Raw genomic sequence first — 11,322 nt, forward strand, 5'->3', positions numbered from 1 at the left:
GTTATACAAGTTATACAAATTATACAATTTTATACAACAAGTTATACAATATGCAATATTTATAAACCATTGTTTGTGTGATCTCTTCCCTCTCTTTAAAAAAATATTTAAAATCACATATATTTATATATCATCCACAATATTCCAATAATAATAACAGTTTTAAATGTTCTTACAAATAGATCCACTCTAAAATAAACACTTCTATTATATTTAAAAATTAATATATCTTACGCAATCAAATAAGCAATTAATGCATCCAATAAATAAATAACAATAATGTTTCTTTTATTTTTACCTTTTATAATGTGCTTTAGCTGCTTTTAACCGATTCATATCTTCATGAAGAAGATATTTTTTGGTACCTATTATTGCATCCCTTCAAATAATAAAATAAATATTTAAAATTATTTTTAATGTAAATATTATTACATTAACATCAAAATTGGATAATATTGTAAATCAATCTATTTTTCAGCAATTAAAAACTATATTTTTATTTCACGTTTTATTTTTATTTTATTTATTATCATAGTTGATATAAATCCAGTATATGCTCAATGTTCAAAACGCCCTCGCTAAAAGGAGCGAGGGTCCGAGCGATCATTCGGCGCCCCTGGCAGCCGTTAGCGCGACATCGCTTTGTCAGCGCAATTTAAAAACAGCGCTTGCCCTTCTCGAAAGATCCAAGGAAAATAAATAAATTCTTAACCGTTCGTTTTGAACATTTCTATTAGTTCACGAAAAATCGGGATCTTTCGAGAAGGGCTCCGCTATAAATTGACGCGCTCGCGGAACACGGCGCTTCTTGGCTTAAAGGTACTCGACGCACTCACTTATTTTTCGATCACGAGAAAAATCGTTCTTCCGTTGCTCGCGGATTGAGTCAGTCGTCGCCGTTGCTCGCGGATTCTGAAATCGCTTTCGCGTAATTAATTTAAGACTGTGTATTATAATTAGTGTTATAATTGTTATAATAAACTGACTATTATTGTTAAAAGACTTAGATTATCGTCGAATTAATTTCTCTTCGTTCTCTCTCCTCGCGGATTTTTATCCTTCGGTTTCGCGCTTGCCTCCCGCGTCAATCTCGCATAAACTCTATCAGCTTAGTTAATTTATCGTGCATTCGTTGCTCATTGAATATATTAAGTTGACTTATATAAAGGTAATTATTTAGCTTAGGAGAGCCACCTCGGATAACCTTGACTTTGACACATATTGTCAAAGTGATGGACCCTAACATTCAAAAGGTTTTAGTCGGCGCTCATTGTTTATTTAAAAGTTATAAATAAAAGAAGTTAATGATATAAATGATGTGAAACGAGGTATATTTGTAAAATTTCATGTGGGTTTGCGACTTTCCACATACACACACACGCGCGCGCGCGCGTGCACCCTTCCCGCCAGTAGGCAAGGTGGACCTTGCTTCATGTGGAAAGTCGCAAATCCATGTGAAATTTTGCAAATATATATCTCGTTTTAAATCACTTATATCATTAACTTCATTTGTTAACAACTTTTTAATAAGCAGCGACCTCCAATTATTTTATAAACAAAAGTTACTTAGAATGATGTCCTTGACAACACATGAAGATCAAAGTCATCGGGGCAGAGGCCCGAATTGTATAAAATTATCATCTTTTGAAACTTTGAGATGGAGATAGGGGCTAAACTATTCAAGTCCGCCTATTATATATATATACATGAAATTACGCGGGAAAGTATCCTTGACAACATATGTCAAGGTCATCAGCGTATAGGCCGCAAATTGTTTAGTTTTACCAAAATTATTTTTCAAATTTTAATTTTTATGAAAGAGCAACTTGCTCAAAAATATAAGGTAATATTAAATTATGATATACGATTAATAGAAAGCAATATTTAGTAAATATTTTTGAATTTTTATATATAATTTCTAATAAAAATAAAAGCCCAAAAACCATGTGCTGGATCAGCACATTCTAACTTCTTTCTATTTAAGATAAAGAATATTTTTATATTTACCTATAATATTTAGTCATATCAATATCAGAAAGATCTCGAAAATATTTCTCGATCATCAGATGGTATTAGAGACATCAAATTTCGACTATTTGTGTTGTCAAATTTCCATTCGTTACACGAAAAATGTTGCAAAGCACGATTGGCCACGTATGCTTTCCTTTGTAGTCCTAATATCCTATGTAGCATATTATAAGTATTAAGGTAAGATAATCGAAAAATGAATATTTTACTAGATATTTTATGGTTTCTGTAGAATTAAGGAATTATTTCAAGCCTCATAACTTGAAATGTACTCAATAAAGAAATACTTTATTATAGTGTTTTGGAAAGCTCTCGAGATAAACTGCAAGAATAAGTAATAAAAAATAGGGAGTTTTATTTAAAATATTGAAGGTGTCCTTCAATATGACGTGATCTTCAAACGACTTTTTAAGGTAAAACCAATGACACCATTTTATGGCCCCCTTAAAACCATACAACTTTTGTTTAAAACATTTTCACCGAAACCGTCATGGTTTCAAGATATTCAGCTGCATTACTTAAAATGACACCCTGTATATAACGCGCGATTTACACTTTTAATAACTATATAATTTTTCAATTATTATTAAAATTGGAAATAATTGAAAACTATCACAAATTTAAAAATAATTATTTGAGAAAATATGCAATTTTACATATTACAGTTATTCTTAAAAAAATATTTTATATAAAAAGAATACGTGCAAAATAACATCCTGAATTGATAAAAATAAAAAAAGAAAAAAAATATATATATATATTTTTTATTCGCGGATGTTCTGGCGGGCGGCAGCTTCCGACGGATGGCATTGCCGAGAAAACGGAATGATACCGAGATACATCGTTACAATGTATTCGCATGTGTGTGTATGTAGCGACCATCTGATCGCAGCGGGCGCCCCGCGTAAGCACCCGCGTCTGACAGTGAATCGCGTCAACCTTGCCTGCCTCTTGTATTCGACCCGTCATAAATTAATTACTTCTTTTAGTAATTCAAAAACTAAGCGTCGGAAATTTTGCTAAAGGAAAAATCATCTTAGAATTGACTCGAGAATGTGTAATTTCACGGACAATAGGGTTATTTTGAATCACCCTGTATACATATATATACAAAATAATTCAAAATAACCTTATTACATATATATATATATATATATATATATATATATATATACATATATATACAGGGTGTCCCATTTTAATGCCCCACCCCAAATAACTTTCTTATTTTTAATTTTAGAAAAAGATGTTTCAGACAAAAGTTGTATGGTTTCGAGGGGGACATAAGATGGTACCATTAATTTGATCTTGAAGAGTCACATGAAGGTTACGTGAAGATCATTTTCAATTTCTTAAATGGAACACCCTATATATTTTTGCATATTCTTGTAGCTTATCTCGAGAGCTTTCCAAAACACTATAAATAAACATTTTTTCATCAAGTACGTTTCGAGTAATGAGGCTTGAAATCATTTCTTAATTTTACATAAACCATAAAATATCTTGTAAAATATTCATTTTTTGATTATCTTACCTTAATACTTTTATGTACAAAATAATGAGAGAAATCAATTGGTGTAAAGAAAACATACAGTTGTTTTTAAGAAAAAATATGGAATTGTTAATTGCAAATTACATATTTTTTTCTTAAAAACAACTGTATGTTTTCTTTGCACTAATGGATTTCTCTCATTATTTTGTACATAAAAGTATTAAGGTAAGATAATCAAAAAATGAATATTTTACAAGATATTTTATGGTTTATGTAAAATTAAGAAATGATTTCAAGCCTCATTACTCGAAACGTACTTGATGAAAAAATGTTTATTTATAGTGTTTTGGAAAGCTCTCGAGATAAGCTACAAGAATATGCAAAAATATATAGGGTGTTCCATTTAAGAAATTGAAAATGATCTTCACGTAACCTTCATGTGACTCTTCAAGATCAAATTAATGGTACCATCTTATGTCCCCCTCGAAACCATACAACTTTTGTCTGAAACATCTTTTTCTAAAATTAAAAATAAGAAAGTTATTTGGGGTGGGGCATTAAAATGGGACACCCTGTATACATATATATATATATATATATACAGGGTCTACCAAAAGTGTGGAAACCCCTAAATATCTCGGAAAATATACGTTTTACAGAAAAGTATTTCCAACAAAAGTTGTAGGGTTTAAGAAGATCTATATACTGATTCTATCAGTTTGACCTTGGATGGCGTCGTCAAGGTCAGGTCAAGGTCACATTGACTTTTTTAAATGACACCCCCTACATTTGATTGCATATTCTTATAGCTTAATTCAAGAGCTTTCCAAAACACTATAATAATGTTCATTTTTATTAAGTACTTTGCGAGTTATGAGGGTTGAAATAATTTCTTAATTTTACATAAACCATAAAATATCTAGTAAACCATTCATTTTTCGATTATCTTACCTTCATACTTTTATGTACAAAATAATGAAAGGAATCAATTGGTGTAAAGAAAACATACAGTTGTTTTTAAGAAAAAATATGGAATTGTTAATTGCAAATTACATATTTTTTCTTAGAAACAACTATGTGTTTTCTTTACACCAATTGATTCCTCTCATTAATTTGTACATAAAAGTATGAAGGTAAGATAATCGAAAAATGAATGGTTTACTAGATATTTTATGGTTTATGTAAAATTAAGAAATTATTTTAACCCTCATAACTCGCAAAGTACTTAATAAAAATGAACATTATTATAGTGTTTTGGAAAGCTCTTGAATTAAGCTATAAGAATATGCAATCAAATGTAGGGGGTGTCATTTAAAAAAGTCAATGTGACCTTGACCTGACCTTGACGACGCCATCCAAGGTCAAACTGATAGAATCAGTATATAGATCTTCTTAAACCCTACAACTTTTGTTGGAAACACTTTTCTGTAAAACGTATATTTTCTGAGATATTTAGGGGTTTCCACACTTTTGGTAGACCCTGTATATATATATATATATATAGGGTGTATCTGAAATGATGCACTAAACTTTAGGAGCGTATTCTAAAGGTCTAAATAAGACTTTTTTTCTTATGAATATAGGTCCGCAAATGAACCCCCCTCCGAGCTAAAATTCGAAAATGTGTGAAATTGACCAAACACCCACAATGCAAATTTATTTATCTCTCAAGAAAGGATGATAGATAACGTCAAAACCAAGATCAAATAATAATTTTCCTGAAATACTAATTTTTCCCCAAACTTTAGGGGCCTCTAAAGAAAGTCGTATTTTAACCTCTAGAATACGCTCCTAAAGTTTAGTGCATCATTTCAGATACACCCTGTATATATTAGTAAAATTACTACTATGAATTACCTCGACATATGATATAATAATGAAATTTACAAGTTTAGATTAAGAAAATTTTGTTTTTTTGGCAAATATAGACTAATTCTTATAAATTATAAATACATACTTATCAGCTATAAAAACCATGTGATTATTATTATTGTATTATATGAAATAAATAATTGAAATAAACTTATATACACTTATATATGTTTAATAATATAAATTAATAAAATCCATCAAATTTTATTTTTTGTAAATTGATTCTATATATTTTTTTTTATTTAAATTATTAATCGTAAATAGTCAAATTATATAATTAAAAATTTTTTATTGCAAATATAAAAAATACATATTAATTGTATTATAGGGGTGTAATTATAACGAATTAGAAAGAGATTCATTCAAAATTAAATAAATCATTAATAAAATTAATGAGTAAATAATAAAATATATTAGTTAAAATGAATTTTTTAAAGTAATTAAAAATAACGTAAATCGGATCATTTTTAATTAAATATATGATTAAAATTTAATAATTAATTTGATTAAGAGATTCGATTTATATTATTATTATTATGTATTATGTTTGATGTCATTTTAATCGCAAAAATCTCATTAATTTATTGCAATTATTTTCAAATCGAAAAAATGCGAAATATAAAATTTATATTTTTTATGATACCGCGGAATCATGCTGTAATATATTCACTGCGCGACAGTACTCGTTGTTGTTGCCGTGCTTATGCGTAAGAACAAAGCAACGCGGGAAAAGTCTATCGTAACGAGTTACATTTTCAACTGAAAATAACGAACATTATATATATATTTCCTCGGTATTTCATGGGTATTTATTTAATTTTGTACAATGGTAGTGCAAAATGGTTTACTTCTTTATGCTCACCGACTTTCTACAAAAGGAGGATGGTTTAAAAGCCCAGACAGCACACGATATCCTATGGATATCCATTTTGTGTTAATTTTATATCGGGGTGTCCATGGATCATATCAAGCGACGCAGTAGCATCGCGACGCTAAGTACATAAAAAAACAGGTCCAAGCATTGAGGACCACTGTTCTCGACGCGGCGCTATAAACTTGGTAGTATCAAGTGCCTTATCCGGAATTTCACGTCAAGTAAACTTTCGATTAAGATATTTAATAATCTAAAGCCGTAATAAAAAATCTAACGACATTTTTATCATATAATATGAATACAAACTTTCGATTGCGACTTGTTTAAATAAAATCGATAGTCAATCCTGAGAAATGACGATCGATTATCAGAATTATGACATTTTTCGTTCTTATCTTCCTTTTCCTTCAGATTCAGACTCACGTACATATGCTCGCACGCACACGCGCAAAGCTTTGTCCTTCAAGCGGCGTTCACACCGCTGTGTATACACATATATACACTTTTTCTTTTCTTTGTTTAAGAAACCGCATGCACTAAAGGTCGGCATTTATTCTATTAAATTAAATAATAATTAAACTATATAAAAAGATAAAATTTAATGAAGAATAAATTTTTGGCTCATGTACGTGCGCGTTGTGTGTGCGTATAATATCGACCGTCAACATATACATACCGGACATTTTTCCCGGTGCGTGTATGTTACGAAACTTGAATTTCTTAATTTTACACATAAACTATAAAATCTCATAAAATATTTATTTTTCGATTATATTACTTATACTTCAATATTTTTATACACAAAATAATGAAAGGAATCAATTGATGTATAAAAAACACACATAGATAACACATAAAAATAACACATTTAGTACTTACGTAGGTTGATGTCCCAAAAAAAATTTTAAAATTGAATCTAATATTATAGCTGGTAAAATATGCCACAACATTGTCAACACATAATATATAATTAAACTCTTAGTAAATACAGTACCAGGGGTCCAGACAATTCCTTCCAAAGATATCCTTTTTAATAATTTTAGCATAATATTTGTTTCCTCTTGAAATGATGTACTTTTTTCAGGAAAAGTACCGTTTATGGCCAAAAGTGTAGAGTTTGGTGTAAAACTAATGATAATAATAATATAAATTAATTAATATGCTTTATATATAAGACTTAAAAAGATTAATTTAAGATTCAGAAATATCTTATTGTTAAAAGATAATATATATGAGATTGCTAGAATATCACAATATTATTATAGAATTTCAAAAATTTTATTTCAATATATTTTAAATTTAGTATATTAAGTATAAGTATATTAAATATATTAAGTATATTTAATAATTAAATATTAAATATATAAATATAAAAAAATTTTGTTGAATTATTTTAAACATCTCTGTTTAATCTTATCCAAAAGAAAATTGTATACAAATTCAATCGAAAATAAATATGTGAGGTTTTAATTCCTTAATGCAAAAAAGCAAATGGAATAATTTAATGTTTGCATAATAATAGCATAATATAAATTTAGTTTGAAATTAGGTTAAGAATGGAAATTAATTAATTTCCCTTCGTAGCTTAATACAGTTAAAGATGTATTAATAAATAAATTGATGTTACATACGTTGTTAATCCAAGCTTCCAAGTTACAAGAATTATAGTGTTGATGACAGTGTCTACTGGTATGTCATTTTGTGAAGTACAGTTACTACCATAGAATACTCGAAATAATCCTTTTCCACAAAATATACATAGTCCTATTGGTCCATTAAAATTATCTATCCATCCTGGGATTGGATCTTTCAACGAATTTGTTACTATAACAAACAGAATAAATTTTTCGGATCATTATTATTAGATTTATTATACAAAGTATTTCATGATAAACGGGTCCCACTTCAGTAAACAGGAGACATAAAAACAATGATAAAAATTCATATTTACGTATATCCTATCAGATTTTGTTTTCGAGTTATAGTCATGTTTGTATTTCTTATATTAATGATTTCTTAACAAAAAGAATAGATCATGCAGGACTTACTGGCTAACCTGTACATTCTCTAGACTAAAATCATTAGGGTTTTATTTGTGACGCGACTTGAAAATAATTGTTTATTCACAACCCTCCTGTATTGAAATATTTTGTCGTATATGAGAAGACTGCCAATCCAATGAATTCGACAAACCTCATATTTTTAAAAAAGTGTAGTATTATATGACATATTTGTATTCAGATTGAAGATAAACACTTCTTAATAAGAGTAAACAGCTCTATTATTGGAATACAAACATTGGAATACAACATGATTACAACTTGGAAACAAGAATAAGACAAATTAAAATAAAATATAGTAAAAGGCCATAAAGAGCCAACGCAGTTGTAAGGCGTGATTTTTGGAGAAAAAAATAATCCATGAAAACGATCACATTAAACGATCTTTCTTCTTTATTGACAAACATTTCGGACTCATTTCGAGCCTTCTTCAGTGAATATGTATAGTCTTAGAGAGCGAACGTGGACCCGTCAAGGCAAGTCAACCGACGGGTTGAAATTTGATTTTGAAAACAATTTTTACGAAAACATATAGACTGGTTACAAATGAATGAAAATAATGTAAAAATTACCGACTTTTTCTGTTTTCATTTTGACCTAAAAAATAATGTATAGAGCAATAACAAAAAATTTGTTCTTCACGTTCTTTTCTACTTTTAAGTACCCTGAATTTGACAAAAAATCGGCGAATAGCTACAAGATTTTTTTCACAGTGGCTACTATGTTTGAAAAAGTCAAATCTTCAAAAAATTGCTTAATTTCAATAGGAAAAAATGGAAAATAAAGTCAATTAATGTTAAAAATTGATTTTCAGTACATTCACTCTACATAGACCTTTATTAACAATAAATCTTAACAAAAAGAAAAGATAAATTGTTTGAGTTTTTCTCTCCACCAAAATTTGAAAAAATTTAAAAACCGCTGGCATTAGCGTTACTCAAAGCGTACCACGAGGAGGTGCACAGTCGGATTTACGCTTCATTTTGTGTGTGTATGTATAATGTGTGCGTGCTCGCGCGCGTGTGTGCGTGTGTGCATGGTTCATTTTTAACGAAGTTACAATTGACTGAATTTTGTCAATTTTTTAAGAAAATTTAAGTGATCCTCTAATTGTTGTGAGGAGTGTATAACAATGATAGGAATGCAACAACGCATTAATGTAAATTTGGCATTAAATATTTGTACGATTTAAACATTTTTAATGTATATGTATTTTTTCCTATTTCTGTTTGTATATCACGTTCATGGCATATACATAATTTTGTATTTTATTGTAATATACTAATACAAATATTAAACGTTAAAATTTTTTTATATAAAATAAAGAGAAGGACAAATTTCTAGCTCGTTTAAAAAGTATTAAAGAAAAAAAGAAAAGCTCATATCTTATCCTCTATGTCTTTTTAATATTGAAAAAAACCTACCTATGGATGGTCTCACAATCGCACACGGCAATGATGAAGAATAATCATGTATTACACTTTCCGCTAAGTTTTTCGAGAATAGATAAGTATTAGGAATATAATCCAAACATCTGTACATAATTTCAAACGTTTATGGCAAATTAAACATCTGTATATAATTTCAAATGTATATGGCAAATTAAAAGATTAAGAGTAATTGAAACAGTATGATAAATGTAAAAAAATTATTTTGTCTTTAATTATATTTCACATATAATATTATATTTGAATATTTTATATATTTATAAAATTTATATATATATATATATATGCTCAATTTATATTTGACATATTTACTTAGCTGTAAAGATGCTCAGGCTATGTTCATCCAATAATTCGGCCACGTTGATCATTTTTCGCCAATTAGCTATAGGTGGATATACCTTTTCTTCTATAAACGGATTATCCAAATGTGTATATGCTGTGCCAACATATACTAGAGCCTTTAATATGAAAAACAATTAATATTAAAATTATGCTTTATCCATAATATTATAATTAAAAAGTTTATAGCAAAATATTGAGATGTTTACAATTAATTAAGAAATCTGTCATATGAGAACATTTCTTTAAGATATTTCGAATAAACATAATTTTGAAAAATAAAAAGTATTTTTAAAAATAAAGATATATAATGATAAGTTAATATATCGCATAAAACATCTATGGATGATAATTTACACACATAAATATACGAATACACAGAATTAATTTACAGAATTAATTTACTTACTATTAAATTCTTTATATTTTCGGCTAAAATACATATATCTCTCGTTGATCTGGTATTAGTAAGGATAGCATATTTTAAGCTGTCATTAAATTTCACACTTGCTGCATTATGAATTATTATAGTTACTCGTTCAATCAGCATTTGTCTATCAACAACAGATAAATTGAAATTTTCTTGACTGATGTCACCAAAAACTGGAATTAATTTCTTAAAATTTAAAGACTGCTTCTCTCGTAATTTATCAAACAACTAAAATGGAAAAATTATATTACATAAAATATTTTTTATAAAAAATTTGTCATAAATTTTTAAAGTATTTTTAAACGCAAAAATTGTAAAATAATTTGATGACTTCTCCTACAATTTATTATTTTTAATGTTTCTCCATGTTTTATTTTATATAATTTTTATTAATATGTTATAATAATATTTCTAAAAATATTGTAATATTGTAAGTGTGTTTTGTAAAGAAAAATTTATTTCTAACTTACTGGCAAACTTAACATTTTTTCAAGTCTTTCGTTAATGTTGATGCCTTTTTTCGGGCGCATTAATATAAATATTTCTCGAACATCCGGGCAAGTTCTTAATATCTTTTCGATGTACACTTTGCCTATAAATCCTGTTGCGCCTGTCAAAAATATACTTTGTCCAGCGTAAAATGACGGAATCGACTTGACTGGATCGATTGTATTCTTATCCATCGTTATTAAAATGAAAGAAACAGTATAGTATTAATAAGAGCAAAAAATATATGAACATATATCTAAAAAAGCTTTTGTTCTTTCTAAATCGATATC

The 11,322-nt window shown here is 28.2% G+C and overlaps 1 protein-coding gene across 1 annotated transcript; it reads right to left on the reverse strand.

The window, feature by feature from the left end:
- Positions 1 to 48: 48 nt before the first annotated feature.
- LOC105254989 (fatty acyl-CoA reductase 1) lies at positions 49 to 11,322 on the reverse strand. The gene is given in 10 exon segments (XM_025410858.1): positions 49 to 189; positions 299 to 379; positions 2,008 to 2,043; positions 2,045 to 2,182; positions 7,146 to 7,394; positions 7,898 to 8,090; positions 9,751 to 9,860; positions 10,087 to 10,232; positions 10,523 to 10,771; positions 11,014 to 11,322. Coding segments are annotated over 10 exon segments (1,491 nt in total). The 5' UTR covers positions 11,227 to 11,322; the 3' UTR covers positions 49 to 113.

Source organism: Camponotus floridanus, unplaced genomic scaffold (assembly GCF_003227725.1).
Source record: "Camponotus floridanus strain SB8 unplaced genomic scaffold, Cflo_v7.5 scaffold35, whole genome shotgun sequence".
NCBI classification, from domain to species: domain Eukaryota; kingdom Metazoa; phylum Arthropoda; class Insecta; order Hymenoptera; family Formicidae; genus Camponotus; species Camponotus floridanus.